Here is a 17,974-nt window from a genome sequence, read left to right as displayed (position 1 = left end):
AGATGATAGATGATGATAGATGATGATAGATGATAGATGATAGATGATAATAGATGATGATAGATGATGATAGACGATGTTTGATGATAGATGATAGATGATGATAGATGATAGATGATGATAGATGATAGATGATGATAGATGATGATAGATGATAGATGATAGATGATGATAGATGATAGATGATGATAGATGATAGATGATGAATGATAGATGATAGATGATGATAGATGAAAATAGATGATGAATGATAGATGATAGATGATGAATGATAGATGATGATAGTTGATAGATGATGATAGTTGATAGATGATGATAGATGATAGATGAGAGATGATTGATGATAGATGAGAGATGATGATAGATGATGAAAGATGATGAGAGATGATTGATGATAGATGATGATAGATGATGATGGATGATAGACGATAGACGGACGACAGAGAGGATGGTGTGAGAATAGATACATAGGATTAAACGAAGAGAAACGAATAAAATAACCAAATAACCATTAGCCCTCCACGGATAGGACACAGGGATATAAAGGGGGGAACATGAACCGTGAGCACAAGCAGATCTGAGACGCAGGGGAGCTGCGGTGACAGGGTGAAAGGTCGCGACCTCACCGTGTCGATGAGGACCACGGGCACGCTGCTGTTGTCGGGCCTCGGCAGCGGGCAGGCGGTCACCAGGGAGTGGTTGGCCGTCGGCGAGGCGTCCGTGGTGTTCACCATGGCCACCATGGCGACGCTGAGGTTGACGCGGAGACCGTAGACCACGGAGAATCCGAAGAACATCAGCACGGCCAGGGTGTAGCGGGCCGAGCAGCATTGCGGCGGCACTGGGGGAGGGGGCAGGGCTAGTGGGTAGGGCGTCGGACGGTAGGACGGAAGGATCCGGGTTCGAACCCCGAGGTCTGCGTGTCTACCTGTGGGCGTACCTTGAGCAGGAAGCCCTGACTAACACCTGCTACTTTCATAAGACCTTAATCTAAATGAATACCAACAATACCTTAACTGTGTTTGAACGTCATTGTCAGACCGACCGACCGTGCAAAAAGTGTTACATCGAGGACCAAAATTTGACAAAAATCGCCACAATAGTCGGGTGCCTTGGATAAAAGTGCCTGCTAAATGACATCCTACTCATCATACTACTATCAATAGTTCTGTTCAGGGCGGGGGTGTAGGTCAGAGTTAGGTAGAGTAATATCCACGTTGGGAAGGACTAAGACCCGGAAGTACACTGCGATGGTAACAGGTTATGGGTCGTCAGGGCTTTGAGGTAATCCTATTTTGAATCAAGTCTTATTTACACTTAAGTGGTTAAGGGTTTTGGATGGTAGATGGTGGAAGGAATGCACTTCCAACTTCAAATTCAGAAGGGACTTAACTAGGTACTCGGATGTAAAGCAGCGTCAGTTATTATAACACTGGATATCCTGTTCCTGGATATCTATGTTTTATCTATTTAGATATCTTGTTCCTGTGACTTAACTTCTACCGAAGCAGCCAGGCATTATGTCAGTTTAGTGTGATTATTTGACTATCTAAATGCTACTCATTAGATACATATATATATATATATATATATATATATATATATAAATGCCATATCTAGATGCTACATGTCTACATGTCCTCTGTCATGTGTCACAGCAGACCGTCGAACACTGCATTTCTTATCAGACCGTCAGTCAGCTCTCGGCTAACCACAGAGGTGCTGCCCACATGACCCGCCAGCTGCTACCACGCTTAAAATAAAAACCACTTTCGTTGCAAATTGGAGCTCACTTCTTATTTTGGAGCCCATTTTTCCATTAAGTTAGTGATTTAAAGACTTTACAAAAAACATTTATTATGTTTTTTGCTTTTGCAGTATAGTAGGCAACAAAATAGGGGCGAATAATAAGTCAGCCTTCTTTCCTGAAGGCTTTAAATTGAGGCCGTTGACCTTAAGCCGCCAGAATAAGGAAAAATAGAAAAGGAAGTGAAAGAAGCAGCCCCAACAAAAAAGCATTTTTCCCCCTGTCTTGTCATTCTGATTAAATGGGCAGCACTATTACCATGGAACTGTTGAGGCATATTTTCATGGATGGACGGATGTGACATGCCGGCTTGACCGGGAACTCAAAATAATGAAGGTGGGGTTCGATGTGTTGTGTGGTTGGCGTGGAGTGAGGGAGAGGTGCCCAGTGGCGCCTTGATTAGGATATATATCACATACCAGCTTCAATCTCAATCAGAGGTTCCTTATCGCCCGCCCCCTCGCTTTCCTCCGCCGGGGCGGCGTTGATGGAGTATCCGTTCCGAAGCGCCATTGGCTGTCGATCAGCACTGGAACCCCGAGAAACCAATCCAAGCCCAGCCCAGTCGGCCTATCTGACCGCGGCGTCCAGGGGATCAGAGAGAAGAGATAAGAAGGAACAGGGACACCTATCATAGACAAACACATTGACCAGTGAACCCGGTGTAACACACTAGGTATGGACGTACACAGTCAATAGGAAGGCACGTAACAAGATCTCAGAAACTATTGTCCTAGGTGCACGCAAGTCATGTTCTAAAAGTTTCACCCCTCCCCCCTCCACACAGTTTAGATTGTAGAAGTTGTGAATATAAGTGTGGCTACTGATACATTCATAACGCTGAGATTTGAGATGCCTTTGGGGGTCATGTGATCAAATGGAGCTGAGGTCACACACAGAGACGCGTGACTAGTAGGCCTGGGTAATCATTATGAGCCAGATTGAAAGTGAAAAAAAGTTTAATAGAGAGCTTGTGATTTTTACATTTAAGTTGCTTCGCTGTCTCAGGGGAACCCCCCCTGCACGTGAGCTGGAGGGGAACAGGCTGGATTGATAGAGCCCCCCCCCCCCCCCCTGGTTAAACATTTGTCAGGATATTAAGGAGTGAAAAACCGAGGAGGAAGGTTTGAGGAAGCATGTGATTGATCTAAATCTGCAAACAGGCAACTATTTGCCCACACACCACAAGCCCTATCGTCTGACAAACATATTTATAGTTTGGTATTTGATTGACAACTAGGATCATAGAAAGCTATAAATGTGATGTTTGTTGGTTAGTTTTTAACATTGTATTGCGGTGAGAATGGGGTATATCATAGCAGTGTAACTACAAGAACAGAACTAGGACGTCAAAGGTCTGTTCTGATGCTGGTTCTGTGTGGTGAACCAAGCAGTGGCATGAGTAAGATCTCTCTCTCTCTCTCTCTCTCTCTCTCTCTCTCTCTCTCTCTCTCTCTCTCTCTCTCTCTCTCTCTCTCTCTCTCTCTCTCTCTATCTTTCTCTCCCTCTCTCTCTATTGTCTCTCTCCCTCCCTCTGTCTCATTGCTCTGAAAGAATGATACTGCTGTAAGTCTGCCTAAGTCAAAACTGAGTTAGCCTGCCCTAGCCTTGTACATATGTCCATAGCTGTAGGCAGAGAAGTGAAGAAGTGAAACAAAAAAAGTCGTAAGAACTAACCTACTACAAACATCAGCCTAGCTACTTGCATTAGACTACTGGATACTGCCGATGAACAAAGTCAACCTTTATTGACTCAGGCCTAATATACAGAGAATTTATTTAGCAATTTATTACTAGAGTTGATCAACTTACTAAGCCATTAATAATTATGGACACATACAGGGGCGGTCATCCATGAAACAAACACTTATGAGCTATAACGGTGAAGGTACCTGTCCTAATGTTTATGCAGCGAAGATATTGATTGATTGCCAATAGTTGTTATGTTAGAACGCATTCACGACTACGTTAGACAGCCTGACATGTTATAAGTTATAAAGTTAATATGATTCGTATTCTGTGCAAAACTTACTTTACAGAAGGTCTTCTCAGCCCAACACGGTTTGGAGGAAGGGTTTCTGTGCTCCGGTTTCTAAAAAAGGGGCTCGTACACTACCGTGTCAATAGCATCAGCGACCGGCAAAACATCGTTTGTGATTGTGAGTCTAGACGATTTGGATCACGCCTACAAGCGGGGGAAAACAAGTCACGTGAGCCAATCAGGCGCAAGCATGAGCAGATGTTTGTACGTCTACGTTGACGTCCATCCGGAGGGCGCAACTCTCAGCGCAGAGCGTCGCCAGACGTTACCTCCCCTCTTCCTGCTTGTACCGCTTCCCTGAATAACGAAGTTGTTGTTTTCGAAACCTATTTTATATTTTGTATTTACCACTACATATAGTGGGTTATTTTTGCCGCGTCTGTTCTTTTGTGATTCCTTTATATCGTTTTTTAAATATAATTTTACTTTGACGTTTTGTATTCGTTGTTATGGAAACGGACTTGTATACAAGACGTCCGCTTGTTTGGCTGAATCAAGCAAGCAGGAGACTTTAGTTCACGTTAAAGTATCGTTTTCCTTTCATTCGTCTCCACCTTTAACTATCAAGGGTCGCAGCCATGGCCCATTACAGGGTAAGTTGCTGTAGTAAAGTACAAATCGTTTTTCAGGGTCTGCTTAGACATTGGTGGTAATGTGATGTTGCGGTAATTTATGCCTGGTAATGTTCCAAACATTTAATATTGTCATTTTAGTTTGATGTCAGTGTACTATTTATAGACATTCATATACTTTGTTTTTAGGCATCAGAATCAAAACGTGAACAATTCAGAAGGTACCTCGAAAAATCTGGGGTACTTGATGGCCTGACCAATGGTGAGTATATGTAACAAACGTGTTGTAACAGTATTCAGAAGATGCTGCGAGGCTTTCAACCATTACACTGTCAACATTATCATGCTTGATGTGTTCGTTTGCTTCTTTTTTCACAGTGTTGGTGACACTTTATGAGGAGCCTGACAAACCTAACAATGCCTTGGAGTATCCTTTATGTGATCCTGTATTTGTTTCCGTCTGTTTTATAACTGTATATTAGGCAGGGTTACCAAATGTCCCTGGCCGGAGCTGGACATTTATCATGATAAGAAGAGGCAAAAGTATATTTGAGATATTCTGTTGATGCATAGACTGCAAAAACCACAAATGTCCCTCTTTTTCAATTCAGAAACCTGGTCAGCTTATTATTAAGCCTACTCTATATTCTACGGCCTATGCTCAGATCCTTCAGAGAGGAAGGCAATTACAGATTAAAGTGTGTATATACCATACAATACTCTATATATGATCATACAGTGTATACACCCCTTTAGCGTGGCTCCAGTCACAGTGGGAGCCAGACCTTTGAGTCCTTGACTGTGTGGTGTAGCTTCATAAAGCAGAACCTGGGGCCACCGGTTGAGGAGCCAGCTGACGTGGGGAGCCTGCGAGAGGAGATGGCCGAGCTCGAGCAGAAATACGAACTGCTGCTCCAGGAGAACAAGGAACTCAGACAGAAGGTGGGGAAATGAGAAACCAACAGCTTCCCTGTGATTGCTTGTCATATTTAACCAAAACATAGGTTGTGGGGGGGGGGGGAGGGAGAATCAGGTTCCAGGAATCCTACAGCCATAGTACTAATCACCCTAACCTTGACTAAACTATTCGGCCCCCCGTCCCCCGCCGCAGGATAGTCTCAATTCAATTCAATTTTATTTTATTTTTATAGCCCTTAATCACCATTGCAGTCTCAAAGGGCTTAACAGGCTAAATATTTATGACACCCCCCTTTACCCAAGCCCCCACAAGGGCAAGGAAAAACTCCCTTGAAATGAGCAAGGAAGAAATCTTGAGGAGAAACGCATAGAAGGGAATCCCTTCCTCCAGGGATGGTCAGGAGTGCAATGGGTGCCATAATTGACATACAGGTAAATACATGCACATCATATTCAATTGGTGATGTGGTGCTGGCCGGTTAACCATGAGGAGGGTCCAGGCATCCAGTCCAGTACCCGCAACACGCTAGAACAGACAGCGTAGTGAATTAGAACGGAAAAGTACATAGTGGGAATGTATACTGTATTAACAAAAGCACAAACAAACACAGAGTGGTCTTCACATCGCATCTGTGTCGTTTTCACACTCCTATGTTCCAAATGCAAGATTGTCGAGGTGCGTTTTGAGCTTTCCTTTGAATAGCTCCACAAGGTCAGCTTCCCTGATAGCTGATGGCAGCCTATTCCATAGGAAGGGGGCTCAATAGGCAAACGCTCTCTGTCCAGCCGATTTCATTTTAACCTTCGGCAGTGAAAGAAATGCCAGCTCCCGAAGACCGGAGGGACCGAGAAGAACTATAAGGAATACGGTGGTCTCGTGGTGAAAGGGTGAAAGGTTCTGGTTTTAACCCTGATGTCCGCAGTATACCTGTAGGCGTCCCTGAGCAAGAGGCCCAATCCCCAACATGTTCCTTAAAGGGGAGCCTAGCCCACACTGCGTTCAGGTGTTTTTCATTCTGGGGCGGGGCTTGCGTCTCCCCTGTGGACACCCCTTTAATGTCACTAAGCACAGGCAAGGTTTCCGGCATTGACACTTCAGTAATCAGCAGATAACCGGTTAGCATATCAGCCAATCACATGCATTGGGGAGGGGGTCATCTGATGCAGACCGATCATTAAGTGGTGTTTGGGGTTTTGGCTTTTCTTTAACAGCAGTCTAAAAGACCTTCATTGTAAGCTAAATGGTAAATGTCTAAACTGTAAATGTTTGCATCCTTTTGTTCTCAGCTTTTGCAGTATGAACCGAAGCCTGAGGAAGGAGCCTCTGAATAAAGAAGATTCACCGTTTGTAATAACACTTGTATAGCCGCTTTGTGATTTGTTGTTTATAATTCACCGTTTTCCTTCGAGGGTGGAAGAGCCTTGTAAAGTAAGACCTCTGTGGATTTTGGGAGAGAGACCAAAATAAAAAAGATGGTGGTTAATAATTGTACATCAAAATGACTTTTTTTGTTTGTCATTGACACCATTGTGATAGAGTCTCCAGAACTGTGAAGTCACACAAGTTACTCACACCACCTGACCAGCCATGTGAAAACACTTTACGAACAAGGATTACATTCGATATTCAGATACTTTGGTACAGCTTTAATATTCATTCATTAATGTCAAATAAAAAACAGAATAATGAAACATTTCTCCACGGAAAATTATAAATAGAGGCCATCCTGAGGGCCAATATGGGAGGCCATATCAAAATGTTTGTTGACAACTGCATTACATGCAACCTCAGTATCCACATCAAGTTACAAAGTTCAAATCAGTCCCCCCACTTCCGTTACTATTACATAATATTCTCTTGAAGGGGTGCTGGTTTGACCTTCTACCAATTCAAGGCTAACAGAAATGAATCAAATTTCTTACAGTATAAAGGGTAGAACAACATGTTTTTGTGAGTTTGTTGTAAGGACTGTTTGTGATGTAGTATAGTACAACAACAACAGTACAACAGTATAAGCAATGTACCACATACATTACTACACGAGACAAACAGAGAGACAGGCTTCATTGATTGACTTGTGGACTTGTTGTGACGTATTACATAACACTGATAACAGTAGATTAAAGCCTCAGGCCTTATCGACTTCATGCTCCAGTTTTTCAATGTTCTGGCTATTTTTAGAATATCCTGATGAACATTTAAACAGACCGGAATTAAATTCAACATGCACCGATGTTTAAACATGTAACATGTACTTCTGCTCGTTAGTAAGCATGACCTAGTTTTCAAGGCCTTTGGAGTGCCTGAAAGCTAAATGGGCTTCCTACATTTATGTGTCTTACTTTCTTCCTCTGAATATATATTTGAGTCAAATTGATCTATTTTTGGATACATCATATTATACAATATAAAAAAGATATTACATTGTGCAAAATAAACTCTTCTTATTGAATTGGATTGGAACGGATGGATTGAAAATGGATGTGAAGTGCATAATCAATCCTTCATTACAGGCAATAGGTCATTGAAATCTTATTTTTCCATGGCTGCTGGTCGTAATAATTCAAGCTAAATCTAAATTAAAAAATTGTCCGTGGGTGCTTCAAATGTCCTTTCTAATTGAAGCGTTAACGCTTCTCTGCACTGAAGCGTTAAGTGGGCCGGTCTGGGATCCAAACCATCAATTCAATCCATGACAGGTGAGCAAGATATCTAAAGATACTTTGAAAATCAGAAAAACTCTATATTGAATAAACACAGCTAACCAATCTAAACCTGTAAAAAATAGTTAAATAATCCGACAGAGGTGGTAAAATTTTGTCTTAACCCCCGAAAAAACAATACAGTAAGAAAATAACACATTCTCAAGAGATCCATGGTGTCCAATTATCTGTGGCCTTTTGTTGGCCTGCTGTTGATTTCCTGGCATGCTGCTTAGTTCAGAGATTGCAGATTGACGACTGCGGCTGATTCGTCTAGACAGCTGCAACGTTCGTCTAGACAGCTGCTGCCTCTGGCCCCCTATCCTAGACTCTAGGGAATGCTCTCATTCCATAGTAAAGGACAGCCATAGAAGAGGAAAGGCCCGAATGAGTTCACTGAGGTGGGGGCCCGGGGCTCCGTTGGGGTGGGGGGTGGGGGGTGGGGGGGTGGGGTCGTCGGCAGCTACACCTGCAGGTCAGTGGCGGCCCTCCTGCTGCTAGCGCTGCTAGCCCCCGAGGTGCGGCGGTTGGGGGAGGAGGCGACGGGGGGGCTGTTGCTCTCCCGGCTGTGCCGCGACGCCGAGCTCAGCTCTCCCACAGAGTCCGGGCTCTGGGACCGGCTCGGCCTCTTGGCCTCCGACTTGGCGACGGTCCGGGTGCGGGGCCCGCAGGAGGAGCCCCGGACTTTCCCGTGGACGTTCCCCGGGTACGAGTCCCCGCTGTCGGACACGTTGCCCTCCTGCACCGTGGAGCAGTTCCAGGGCGGGCTGGCGCGGCGGATCTTCCTCACGGGGTTCCCCGCCAGGGAGGGGCACGAGGAGGTGTCTCTGACGGGGAAGGTGGGGTACTCGGAGCCCCCGCACTCCGTGTCCCCGGGGAGGGCCGGCCCCCGGGCCAGAAGCCCCTCGGGCCGGGCCTGCTTGTCCGCGGGCGGGGAGCGCGGCTCGACGCCCGTGTTGTTGGAGTTGCTGTTCTGCTCCGTGGACCGGGGCAACACCGCCGCCGCCACCGCCGCCTCGTTGCGGCTCCCCGGGCCCGGCTCCGCCCCCCCGCCGAGCTCCGGGGGGAGCGCGGGGACGAAGGCGGGGGAGGTGTTGAGGAGGGGGTAGGTCGGCCCGTTGCCCTGCTTCTCCAGCAGCAGCGTGTACCCGCTGGGCGCGGTGGGGAGGGTGGGCTTGCGGCCCGCCGAGGCGCCCGTGCACACCTGGTGCGCCGTCGAGTTCTCCTTGGACTTGCTGCCGTAGTACTCGTCCAGGTCGTCCTTGAGGTGGGGGTAGTAGTCCAGCAGGCCCTTCTTCAGCCTCCTGTAGCCCAGGTGCAGGATCTCCAGCACGCTGAGGAACAGCGAGATGCAGGCGATGGCCTGCATGAACATCATGAACACCGTCTTCTCGGTGGGCCGCGACACGAAGCAGTCCACCAGGTTGGGGCAGGGCTCCCGCTCGCACTTGAACAGCGGGTCCAGGCGGTGGCCGTAGAGCAGGTACTGGCCCGACATGAAGCCCACCTCCACCAGGGCGCGCGTCACGATGTGGGCCACGTAGGTGCGCAGCAGCGAGCCCCGCAGCGGCGCCTTGTTCAGCTTGCCCTGCTCCAGCTGCCGCATCTCCCGCTCGATCCGGCGCCGCACCTCCGCGTGCTCCGCCTCCACCGCCTCCAGCTCGCGCCGCAGCGCCGACTTCTTGCAGTGGCGCTCCTTCTCCAGGGCGCGCAGCTGGTAGATGGCGTGGCCCATGTAGACGAGGGACGGGGAGGACACGAAGATGACCTGCAGCACCCAGTAGCGGATCAGGGAGATGGGGAAGGCGCGGTCGTAGCACACGTTGCGGCAGCCGGGCTGGTCCGTGTTGCAGATGAAGTCGGACTGCTCGTCGTTCCACACGTCCTCCGCCGCCACGCCCAGGACCAGCATGCGGAAGATGAAGAGGATGGTGAGCCAGATCTTGCCCACCATGGTGGAGTGGATGTGGACCTCCTCCAGGATCCCGCCCAGGAAGTTCCAGTCCCCCATTTTTCACAGAGATCTCGCTGGAGGCAGAATATCACTGCAGGGTTTAGTTGGTTTGATTTATTTTTGCCTGCTCTCCCTTTAACCAACATTCTTGGCTATCCCAGGTCTCATTGCGACTAGTTTCGTTCCTTGTCTTAGTTTTTAGGTTATTAGGCCGTCTATCCCCAATGGCACAGATAGGAATACAATAATGATGACATTTTTTTCAATGATTCCCCCTACATCAACAAAAGTGATATGAGATAGCAATTTCAAAAAAGATAAGAATTTCAATAACAAAAACATACCTTCTCTGAAGACAGTCAACTAACTTTAACCCATTTCTAATTGACAAAATGCATTCAGTTGCTTACCAAGAAACATCAATGAAAGTTTAAAATAGGTAAACGTACCGCTCATTTTGGATATGAGAATAAAAGGCCCTTCTGGCTGTACTCCCATGACAACCAAAGCCCTCACACCTATTTAATCCATCGCTGTAATTTGATGAAAAAACGATTTAGAAAAGATTATGAACTCTGAAATATAAAATTATCAGTTGGTTCCAGGTTCCGTCCGTGCTGGAGCGGAGAACCGAATGATCCCTGGTCCATTGCAACGCTTCAGTTAACTCATAGAAGCCAACTCGCTAAATCAATGCTGTGTTCTTTTTCCATTCGCCCTCCAGGGGGGTGAACTGGATATCAGGGGGTTCATGGCGTGGGTGGTTCATCCCAGACAACAGAATGTACTACCAAATATGAAATCGTTTGTTGTCTATGCCCTCCATACAGACCCAGCCGGGTCCGGGGCTGGACGGCAGAACCAGGGGTCACCACACGACCCCTGTGACCCCTGAACTCATTGTGTGGAGGAACCATCTAGTGTACCATCTAGTCATTTAGCAGACGTTTAGATCCAAAGCAGCTTTAAGTCCTTTCGTATATACATGTCATTAAGGAGCAGGTAGAGGTTAGGGTCGCGTACATTGGGGAGTGAAGCCTGACTCCGTACCAGAGCACGCATCATATCCCTGGGTTTCCCTGAAGTGATGGAAACCCATCCAGCTGTGTAGACCCTATTCACCAGGGCGTCATTGTTGGGTTAACATAGGTGTCACTCATTCGTAGTTGTTTATGGGATACAGTCGATTTTTCGAGTGATTATTGAATGAAATAAGTACAGTCGTATAGCGTAGATGCGTTCAGCTCGTTCCACATGGAAATCCTCAATGGCAGACAAGGTCACCGTGACAGGCAACACAAATCAATCATTTTTTCAAACAGTGTAATTCCAATAAAGGCAAATTATGGGGCACATAGGAGATGGGCAGAGGAAAGAGTTTGTCTCTTATGTAATCCTTTGTTCCACACATCCGGCTTTATTCTTTGTCTTGGAGAAACCCCTATGCACAAGGGTCAAAACAACATGCTGTATTACAGCATCAAGAATTTGATCAAAATGAAGGACGGCAAGTCAAACCAGAAAAATTAAGATTCACTGTATGGAATGCTATCTGGTAGCACCTACATATTCTGTCCTTAATTTAATGGCAATTTTGCAATATCACAAATTTCCAGGCGATAATGCGCAAATATTAGATAACAGAAACATCACATTTCATTCCTTGACAGTCCGCTTTGATTTACGTTTTTAAATTTTTTGCAAAGCAGTGATAAATCCATTATTAATTTACACTTCTCAGCGGCTGGCAGTGGTGTTTCATTAACGTTCAAATCAATCGCTATACATCACGCCTATGAATATAGGGATCTGAAAGCTAGTGATTTTCCCTATTCAAGGATATTTATCACAGCTTTAACCCCAGTTCATCACTCCCTTACGGCTGGGAGGAACGGATCAGGCTATACAGGCACTGCCATGATCAATAATCTATATTCTATAAACCTTTTTAATGTGAATTTATTTTTATTTGGGATGTCAAAATAGTCCATGACTTTTGTGAGCAAATCTGCTTTAAAATAATGGGGTAGTTTTGTTTGTTCCTAATAAACATGAAACGGATCGAGGTTCTGGGAGAGCAGAATGTTAACCAAAATGTGTAACCCCTCTCTTGAAGTGGAAGAAAGCCAGTCTAGTAAACAAATTTGTCATGACTTCTTTATTTCTGATTAAAGAAAAAGAAAACGCATAACAAGACGTTGTTTTTAACAGAAACAAACTGTATATAAAATGACACGTTCTTACAAAAAAAGTTTAACTTTTTAACCAGTATTGTTGGTTTCATATTTATAGACAAACACAAACTCAACTGCTACTGCAAGAACCACACATTAAAGGTTATATTGTATAGCACTTTGGAACCAACCTGCATATAACAAAAAGGCAAAGGGAGGGACATTCAAACAGGTTAATTAATTTACAAAACACTACCAATACATCATACTCGAGAAACCCCCTCAAGACCGACAGATTTCTGGCCAGGGGAGAAAAAGACAAGTGCTCAATTTGAGAAAACCCACGGGCCCGAAAAAAAAACAACACCAGAAATGTCGCCAACAAGCATGTCGCCCCGGTACTGGTTCGGTGCGTGACAAGAGAATCCCTTTTAACGAAAAAGACAAAGAAAAGATTGTGTGACACACATTCCAAGACGTTAACCTTCCCTCTACGTCCCGAAGGACCGCAAGGATCTGGGGGTGGGGGGGGGGGGGGGGGGTGGGGGGAACTAGTGTCCCCCCGATTTGCGACCGGCCCACGACCTGGATCGGGAGCGCGACCGGGAGACGGAGCGGGACGGAGTGCGTGACCGCCGGCCCACGTCCCTCAGGTCGCGGCTGTCCCGCGGGTCCCGTGGGTCCCGTGGGTCGCGGGACGGGGCGCCCTGGTAGCCCTCGTCTCTGGGGGTGGGGGACTTGGAGCGGGAGCGGCCCCTGGACTCCCTCCTGGGCCGCGTCTTGTACCTGGGGAGGAGGGAGGTGCGTGAGGGCTGTTCTGTGGGGGCGGCCTTCTCCTTGAGGGGGTTCAAACTTCCCAACTGGGATAATGGAAAGGTCGGACGACTTTTGAAAATCGAATGAACCGGAAGACTCACCTCTCGTCTTCCCTGCTTCGGCTCCTCCGCGCTGCGTACATTCGTCCGCGAGAACTATGAATGGAGACATAAAAAGAGGTCTTTCATTTCCCTCATTGTGGCCATACAGCCACCGCAAACAAGACAACAAGACAACGAAAGGCTTTCAATTGAACAGAACCCCATTCCTGCTCAAGCAGACGTACCATTTTTGCACTATTCAACCACTGAATTACACACACACACACACACACACACAGACACACACACGCACGCGCGCGCTTTGGAATCATCTCTGCATCCATGATTCTGATGTCTGTTGAGAAATACATTGATCTATCGATCCATCCACTTCCGTCGGTCTGCCAGGGCTTTCCGTATAACAACAGAGGGTGGTGCTCTGGGGTTCTGGTCCACTCACTCCCGGGGGCTTTCTGGGCGGCGGGGGCGCCATTCGTGGGAGGGGCTCCGGGACCGGTAGCGCTCGTAGCTGCGGCTCCGCGACCGCCGGCGACGACTGCCGCCGTGATCGGACTCGTCGTCGTACCGCGACGTGGAGCGGCCTGGCGAGCTCCTCTCCTTGGACTTCATCTGTCCCGGAGCTACCGCCAAAACACGGTTACGTCAAACTTGGGTTTGAATAAAAAGGTGAAATATTTTACCACCCGGTGTGCGCGTGTGTTTAGCCGTTACGAGCCGTTATGAAAATCTGCCCTGTTCTGACAATCGTAAGTGGGCGTGTCTACCTAGATGTACGCTGGATAGATCAGCCTACCCGTCTACCCAGTGGACTGTAGCAAACGTTGTTCATCTTTCCGTCATACATCTAGATGGACACGCCCACTTTTGACATCAGAAGAGGCAGATTTTTTCTATTTGATACACATAAACACACCAAAAATACGAAACCATCAACCAAAAGACTGCTTACTCTTCCTATCGCCCTGTGCGAACTGGATTTCGATCTGTCGACCACACACCCATTTCCTGTCGAGGCTGTGCAGGGCGTCTTCGGCATCGCGGATGTCTTCGAATGTGCTAACTGCGGTTAAGGATTTTGTGCATTTTCTCCAAATACATTTCTTAGATACATACTTTTTTTTTGCGGAAAAACAGAACACAAAGCCCCAGGGGTTTTTGTTGGCCAATTACATGAGTGAGAGAGCATGATAGCAGGGAAACAGTTACTTTGGTCCAACATGTCAAACCGATAATTTTTCTATCTTGTCAAATTGCTTGAGGTTCTTGGGGAGGATACAAAAGGAATGAAGCTTGTTACCTTAACCAGCTTGAGCTTCATCTTGTTCTTTACACCGTTTACGACTTTCTGCTTTTCCTCTTTGCTTTCTCACCAAATCTTTGCCACCATTTCGAATTCTTGGCTCCATGCACTTTACTTTTCCTCTTCATGCTTTAAAATCTTTGTATTTCAACCTCTTCCCCTTTCTATGCTTTGTCTTGGGCTTTTGATATCCTGCGGGTCTTTGTGACTTTGCTTTAGCGTTAATTCTACATTGGGTCTTTGTAACTTTGTGTGGTGACGGTGTCCACAACTGGATGCTTTTACTTTTTCTAAGGCAACAACAGAAAAATCCAGGTTAGATGTTCATAGAAATCACAGTAACATACATCAACACATCAACATTTTCAACACAATAGTATTAGAGCTTACCATACACAAAGAAGTACACAGAATGTTGATAGATATATTTTTTTTTTACAGGTTTCAGAAAGGATATTGAATGTATGCAAATCCTCTTGGCAGACGTGTATAGTAGTCAAGTGGGACGTAGACGTCCACTACGGGCCCATAGCGGCCAAACTCACGGCGTAAATCCTCAGGCCTGAACACCATAGATAGAAGTTTGACTCATCTGACAATGTGTAAGATGCGTTATGAGATGTGTACAACTTGGAAGAGAGATCGGGGATTCAAACAGCGTCGGCGCTCTACATTGCATGAGCCTGGCCTGGGAACGACAACAACGATACAAGCGCATCTCGTCGTTATAGGTTCACCGTTTCTTGCCCAATGCAAACACTTGATTGCTTCCTTTTTAGTTAATCAATCAGTTAAATGTCTTGTTAACCTTAAACACATTGACATTCACATTGACATTTGGTTTTGGTTAGAGATCTTATACACACAAACGCAAGCACAGGCTAACTAAGTTAGCAAGAGCTAAGAGGAAATGTACTATCTGGCGGAATTAAGACGTCAGGGTGCAATGGATTGCCGACTCACCTGGATTCATCAGAAATATTTCTGACGAAAAGTGACGTGTTCGGCGGCCTCATGTATCTAGCCATGTGTCAAAAGAGGGTTTGCTTGGAAATCAGGAGTCTTTCCTCAAACAAGCCGATTAGCTTTGACAAGTAGACAGCGCTACTACTGCGCAGGTGCGACCTCTCATCGAGTAGAACGATAGCGCCCCTCAGGACTTTTACCTTCAAATGTATTTTATTGTCCCCTTTGCAACAGTTATTCCCGCTGCAATTCTTCAAGAACCAAGACGCCAGTAACCTGCTACATTGAATAAATGCAAACTGATGAATGCTAAAGATAAGTAGCTAGTAATAAAAAAAGAAGAAAATGACAATGTATTGTGAAGCGTGGTTGTTGGGGGAACGAATTACCAACAACAATAAATACCGGCACCTCACTGCACTGGAGTGTGAGGTGTTTCTCTGTTAATACAAATTGGCCTACAAGTAATGATATTTGTTTAATTATATTATATATTATTATATTGTTTCCAGTGCATAATCCAGTCCCTTGCATAGCAACAGACGTGGAAAAATTAATCCTGACAATATTACCTTTTTTTTTTGTTTTACCTTTCGCTTCCTATTAAGGAAACCCAATTTGGTTTTAACTTGTTATTACACGAAAATGGCTTTGACCGTGAGATTCCACTTTGGTTGGACATTTTACTTCCCTATTTCACACCTGGCGACATCCTCTCTCCTGAAACTCATTATCTCCGGACTCCAGCCCCTTTTAAGCTGATGTAATGTATCTATTATGTCTGTCATCCTTTATTTGTACTGATTGTTACATTGAGTTTCCCTGCGGTATTTACATATCCATCCTCGCTCTCTTCTGCCACCCTTACTAGATCCTCTCATTACCGTGAACACTAGGCCTTTCCGTTAGTCTTGTCTAACCCCGTGAACAACCCAATCATCATGTGTATAGAAGAAAAGCATAAAAAAAATAAACAATCGACAATAATAGTTTAACATAGCGAAACGGTATTAAAGACCGACAACTATTTTATTTGCTTCAAATCATTTAATGTCGTTTGAGGAAGGCTTTGGCGCGATCTGGTGGCCATATTGGTAGTTGCCGACGTTCATCAGACCCGCTTGCTTTTCCTGATGAGGCACGCGGAGCCAGCAGTCACCGTCTGCAGATAGGAAGAGATGCTTAAATCTGTTGATTATGCCTTCGTCATACTGCAATTGGACTTCTAAAAAACAAAACATTGATCCATTGATCATTGAATGAATCAAAATTAATCCTACTTCCACCATGTCCTCTCCTTGGATCTCACGAACAGAGGTGAACTTGTCTGTTTCGAACACCAGCTTCCCCTCCTCTTCCCTGACTGTACACTGGTCATTCATTCATTCATTCATTCATTCATTCATTCAATCATTCATTAATTTAAAGATACATGAAGAATGATGAAAATATTGAAGATGGTTTTTAAGAAAGAGAATACAGAAAAATATAAGGAAATTGCTGTTTTTTTGTTTATACGAGAAATAAAAATTAAACTAGGCTATAGTTTAGGGTTGGTAGACTACTAATGCTTTATAAAGGCTGTACACCTCAAGAGGCAGGGAGGATCAGAGCTGAGATGCTTTCATTATTTTGGCCTCTTTTAAAATTTGTCATCTTTATTAGTGTATTTCATTGGTCTAACTTTATTGATCTATAATTTTGTTTTTGTTTTTTGTATTGGTTTGCATGTATTAATCTGTTACGATCCCCCCTTCTCGCCCCGGTGATCAATCCATAACTTCCTAATAACTGACTATTGGAAGTAGACCTACCTTGAACTTCCTCCCATCCATAGCGGTGATCTCCGTCTCCTTCCCCAGGCTGAAGGAGTTGACGTTGGTGCGTACGGGCGTCTTCACCTCGATGGTGAAGTCAGGGCCGTTCTGCTTTATGACGGTCACCGGCTTCACGTCCTTGGACATTTTGATCATCATCTCAGGTACAGCTTTCAAATAAAAGCAAACAAAAGTTAAACAACCATATCTGACCAAAGTTCAACAAAAATCGACCAACGGCGTTTCTTACACATTGCTTTCAGAAACCCTTCCAGATTGTCATCAAAATACACCTTCCAGGTTCCGTTGTAGTCCATGCTTGCTGTTGGTTTGCTATACTGATTATCCTATGCAGCCTGTCGACTGTGTTGTCCATGGCGTTGCGAACCCCTCGTACAAACAAACGCACGGAAGGTTGGCATGTTGGGTACTTCGAAGTCCCTGTTATTCATACAATAAATCCCCTGGGAGACCACGGCAGTACTTACTTTCCCCCTCCACTACTTGGCTACCCGTTCAGCTGTTGAAACAGGAGGAGTGGAGAAGAGACATAATGACTTGAGCATGACTATAACAAATGTTTTCACTTTCAAGCCGCCGTGGCTTGGTTACATTTTAATAGGCTACTTGTTGGTTAACAGGTGGCCAAATAATTAAAAAAGGGGGAAATATATGAGCTTAAATTATTTACAAGGCTATCTCTATTTCTACGATGTAAAATTGTGATTTTAAATCACAATTTAATTGACATCTTATGTCAATTCATTATTGGAGAAACAAAGACACAGCTGTCTTTATTCAAGGTACTTCTGTAAAGTATTTTCTTTTAATTTGACAAATAAAT

General features: G+C 45.3%; 5 protein-coding genes across 5 annotated transcripts in view; 1 reads left to right on the top strand and 4 right to left on the bottom strand.

The window, feature by feature from the left end:
* LOC115535728 (sialin) overlaps positions 1–3,981 on the bottom strand; it is an 11,907-nt gene extending 7,926 nt beyond the window's left edge. Inside the window, 3 exon segments of the mRNA XM_075074175.1 lie at positions 627–841; positions 2,227–2,435; positions 3,840–3,981. Coding sequence (XP_074930276.1) covers positions 627–841; positions 2,227–2,320 — 309 coding nt within the window. The 5' untranslated portion in view covers positions 2,321–2,435; positions 3,840–3,981.
* Positions 3,982–4,089: 108 nt separating this feature from the next.
* On the top strand, positions 4,090–6,841 carry mycbp (MYC binding protein). Its single transcript, XM_030347154.1, has 5 exons — positions 4,090–4,441; positions 4,610–4,682; positions 4,799–4,847; positions 5,233–5,362; positions 6,626–6,841. The coding sequence occupies exons 1-5, from the start codon at positions 4,427–4,429 to the stop codon at positions 6,668–6,670; spliced, it is 312 nt and encodes a 103-aa protein (XP_030203014.1). The 5' UTR covers positions 4,090–4,426; the 3' UTR covers positions 6,671–6,841.
* A 1,663-nt stretch (positions 6,842–8,504) lies between these two features.
* On the bottom strand, positions 8,505–10,618 carry gja9b (gap junction protein alpha 9b). The gene is made up of 2 exons (XM_030347153.1): positions 10,445–10,618; positions 8,505–10,069 (listed from the first exon to the last, which is right to left on the bottom strand). The coding sequence occupies exon 2, from the start codon at positions 10,050–10,052 to the stop codon at positions 8,505–8,507; it is 1,548 nt and encodes a 515-aa protein (XP_030203013.1). The 5' UTR covers positions 10,053–10,069; positions 10,445–10,618.
* A 1,516-nt stretch (positions 10,619–12,134) lies between these two features.
* On the bottom strand, positions 12,135–15,487 carry srsf10b (serine and arginine rich splicing factor 10b). The gene is made up of 6 exons (XM_030346953.1): positions 15,311–15,487; positions 14,805–14,909; positions 13,997–14,100; positions 13,487–13,667; positions 13,087–13,140; positions 12,135–12,955 (listed from the first exon to the last, which is right to left on the bottom strand). The coding sequence occupies exons 1-6, from the start codon at positions 15,373–15,375 to the stop codon at positions 12,721–12,723; spliced, it is 744 nt and encodes a 247-aa protein (XP_030202813.1). The 5' UTR covers positions 15,376–15,487; the 3' UTR covers positions 12,135–12,720.
* Positions 15,488–16,299: 812 nt separating this feature from the next.
* Positions 16,300–17,851, bottom strand: fabp10b (fatty acid binding protein 10b, liver basic). The gene is made up of 4 exons (XM_030346954.1): positions 17,381–17,851; positions 17,128–17,300; positions 16,594–16,683; positions 16,300–16,475 (listed from the first exon to the last, which is right to left on the bottom strand). The coding sequence occupies exons 1-4, from the start codon at positions 17,445–17,447 to the stop codon at positions 16,425–16,427; spliced, it is 381 nt and encodes a 126-aa protein (XP_030202814.1). The 5' UTR covers positions 17,448–17,851; the 3' UTR covers positions 16,300–16,424.
* Positions 17,852–17,974: the final 123 nt, after the last annotated feature.

This window comes from Gadus morhua, chromosome 22 (genome assembly GCF_902167405.1).
Source record: "Gadus morhua chromosome 22, gadMor3.0, whole genome shotgun sequence".
Taxonomy (NCBI): Eukaryota; Metazoa; Chordata; class Actinopteri; order Gadiformes; family Gadidae; genus Gadus; species Gadus morhua.
The sequence above is the reverse complement of the archived record's forward strand: the minus strand, read 5'-3'. Positions and strand labels throughout refer to the sequence as shown.

What these genes read in the sequence shown, in the direction of transcription:
- fabp10b (XM_030346954.1), bottom strand. Translation starts at nt 17,447, where the DNA reads ATGGACTACAACGGAACCTGGAAGGTGTATTTTGATGACAATCTGGAA. An exon ending in TGGATGGGAGGAAGTTCAAG is followed by an intron (nt 16,684 to 17,127) that starts GTAGGTCTACTT and finishes ATGAATGACCAG; the next exon opens with TGTACAGTCAGGGAAGAGGA. An exon ending in AAGGAGAGGACATGGTGGAA is followed by an intron (nt 16,476 to 16,593) that starts GTAGGATTAATT and finishes TCCTATCTGCAG; the next exon opens with ACGGTGACTGCTGGCTCCGC.
- gja9b (XM_030347153.1), bottom strand. Translation starts at nt 10,052, where the DNA reads ATGGGGGACTGGAACTTCCTGGGCGGGATCCTGGAGGAGGTCCACATC.
- mycbp (XM_030347154.1), top strand. An exon ending in ACTTGATGGCCTGACCAATG is followed by an intron (nt 4,683 to 4,798) that starts GTGAGTATATGT and finishes CTTTTTTCACAG; the next exon opens with TGTTGGTGACACTTTATGAG. An exon ending in ACAAGGAACTCAGACAGAAG is followed by an intron (nt 5,363 to 6,625) that starts GTGGGGAAATGA and finishes TTTTGTTCTCAG; the next exon opens with CTTTTGCAGTATGAACCGAA.
- srsf10b (XM_030346953.1), bottom strand. Translation starts at nt 15,375, where the DNA reads ATGGCTAGATACATGAGGCCGCCGAACACGTCACTTTTCGTCAGAAAT. An exon ending in AATATTTCTGATGAATCCAG is followed by an intron (nt 14,910 to 15,310) that starts GTGAGTCGGCAA and finishes TATGGTGTTCAG; the next exon opens with GCCTGAGGATTTACGCCGTG. An exon ending in CGAAGCAGGGAAGACGAGAG is followed by an intron (nt 12,956 to 13,086) that starts GTGAGTCTTCCG and finishes CCTCCTCCCCAG; the next exon opens with GTACAAGACGCGGCCCAGGA.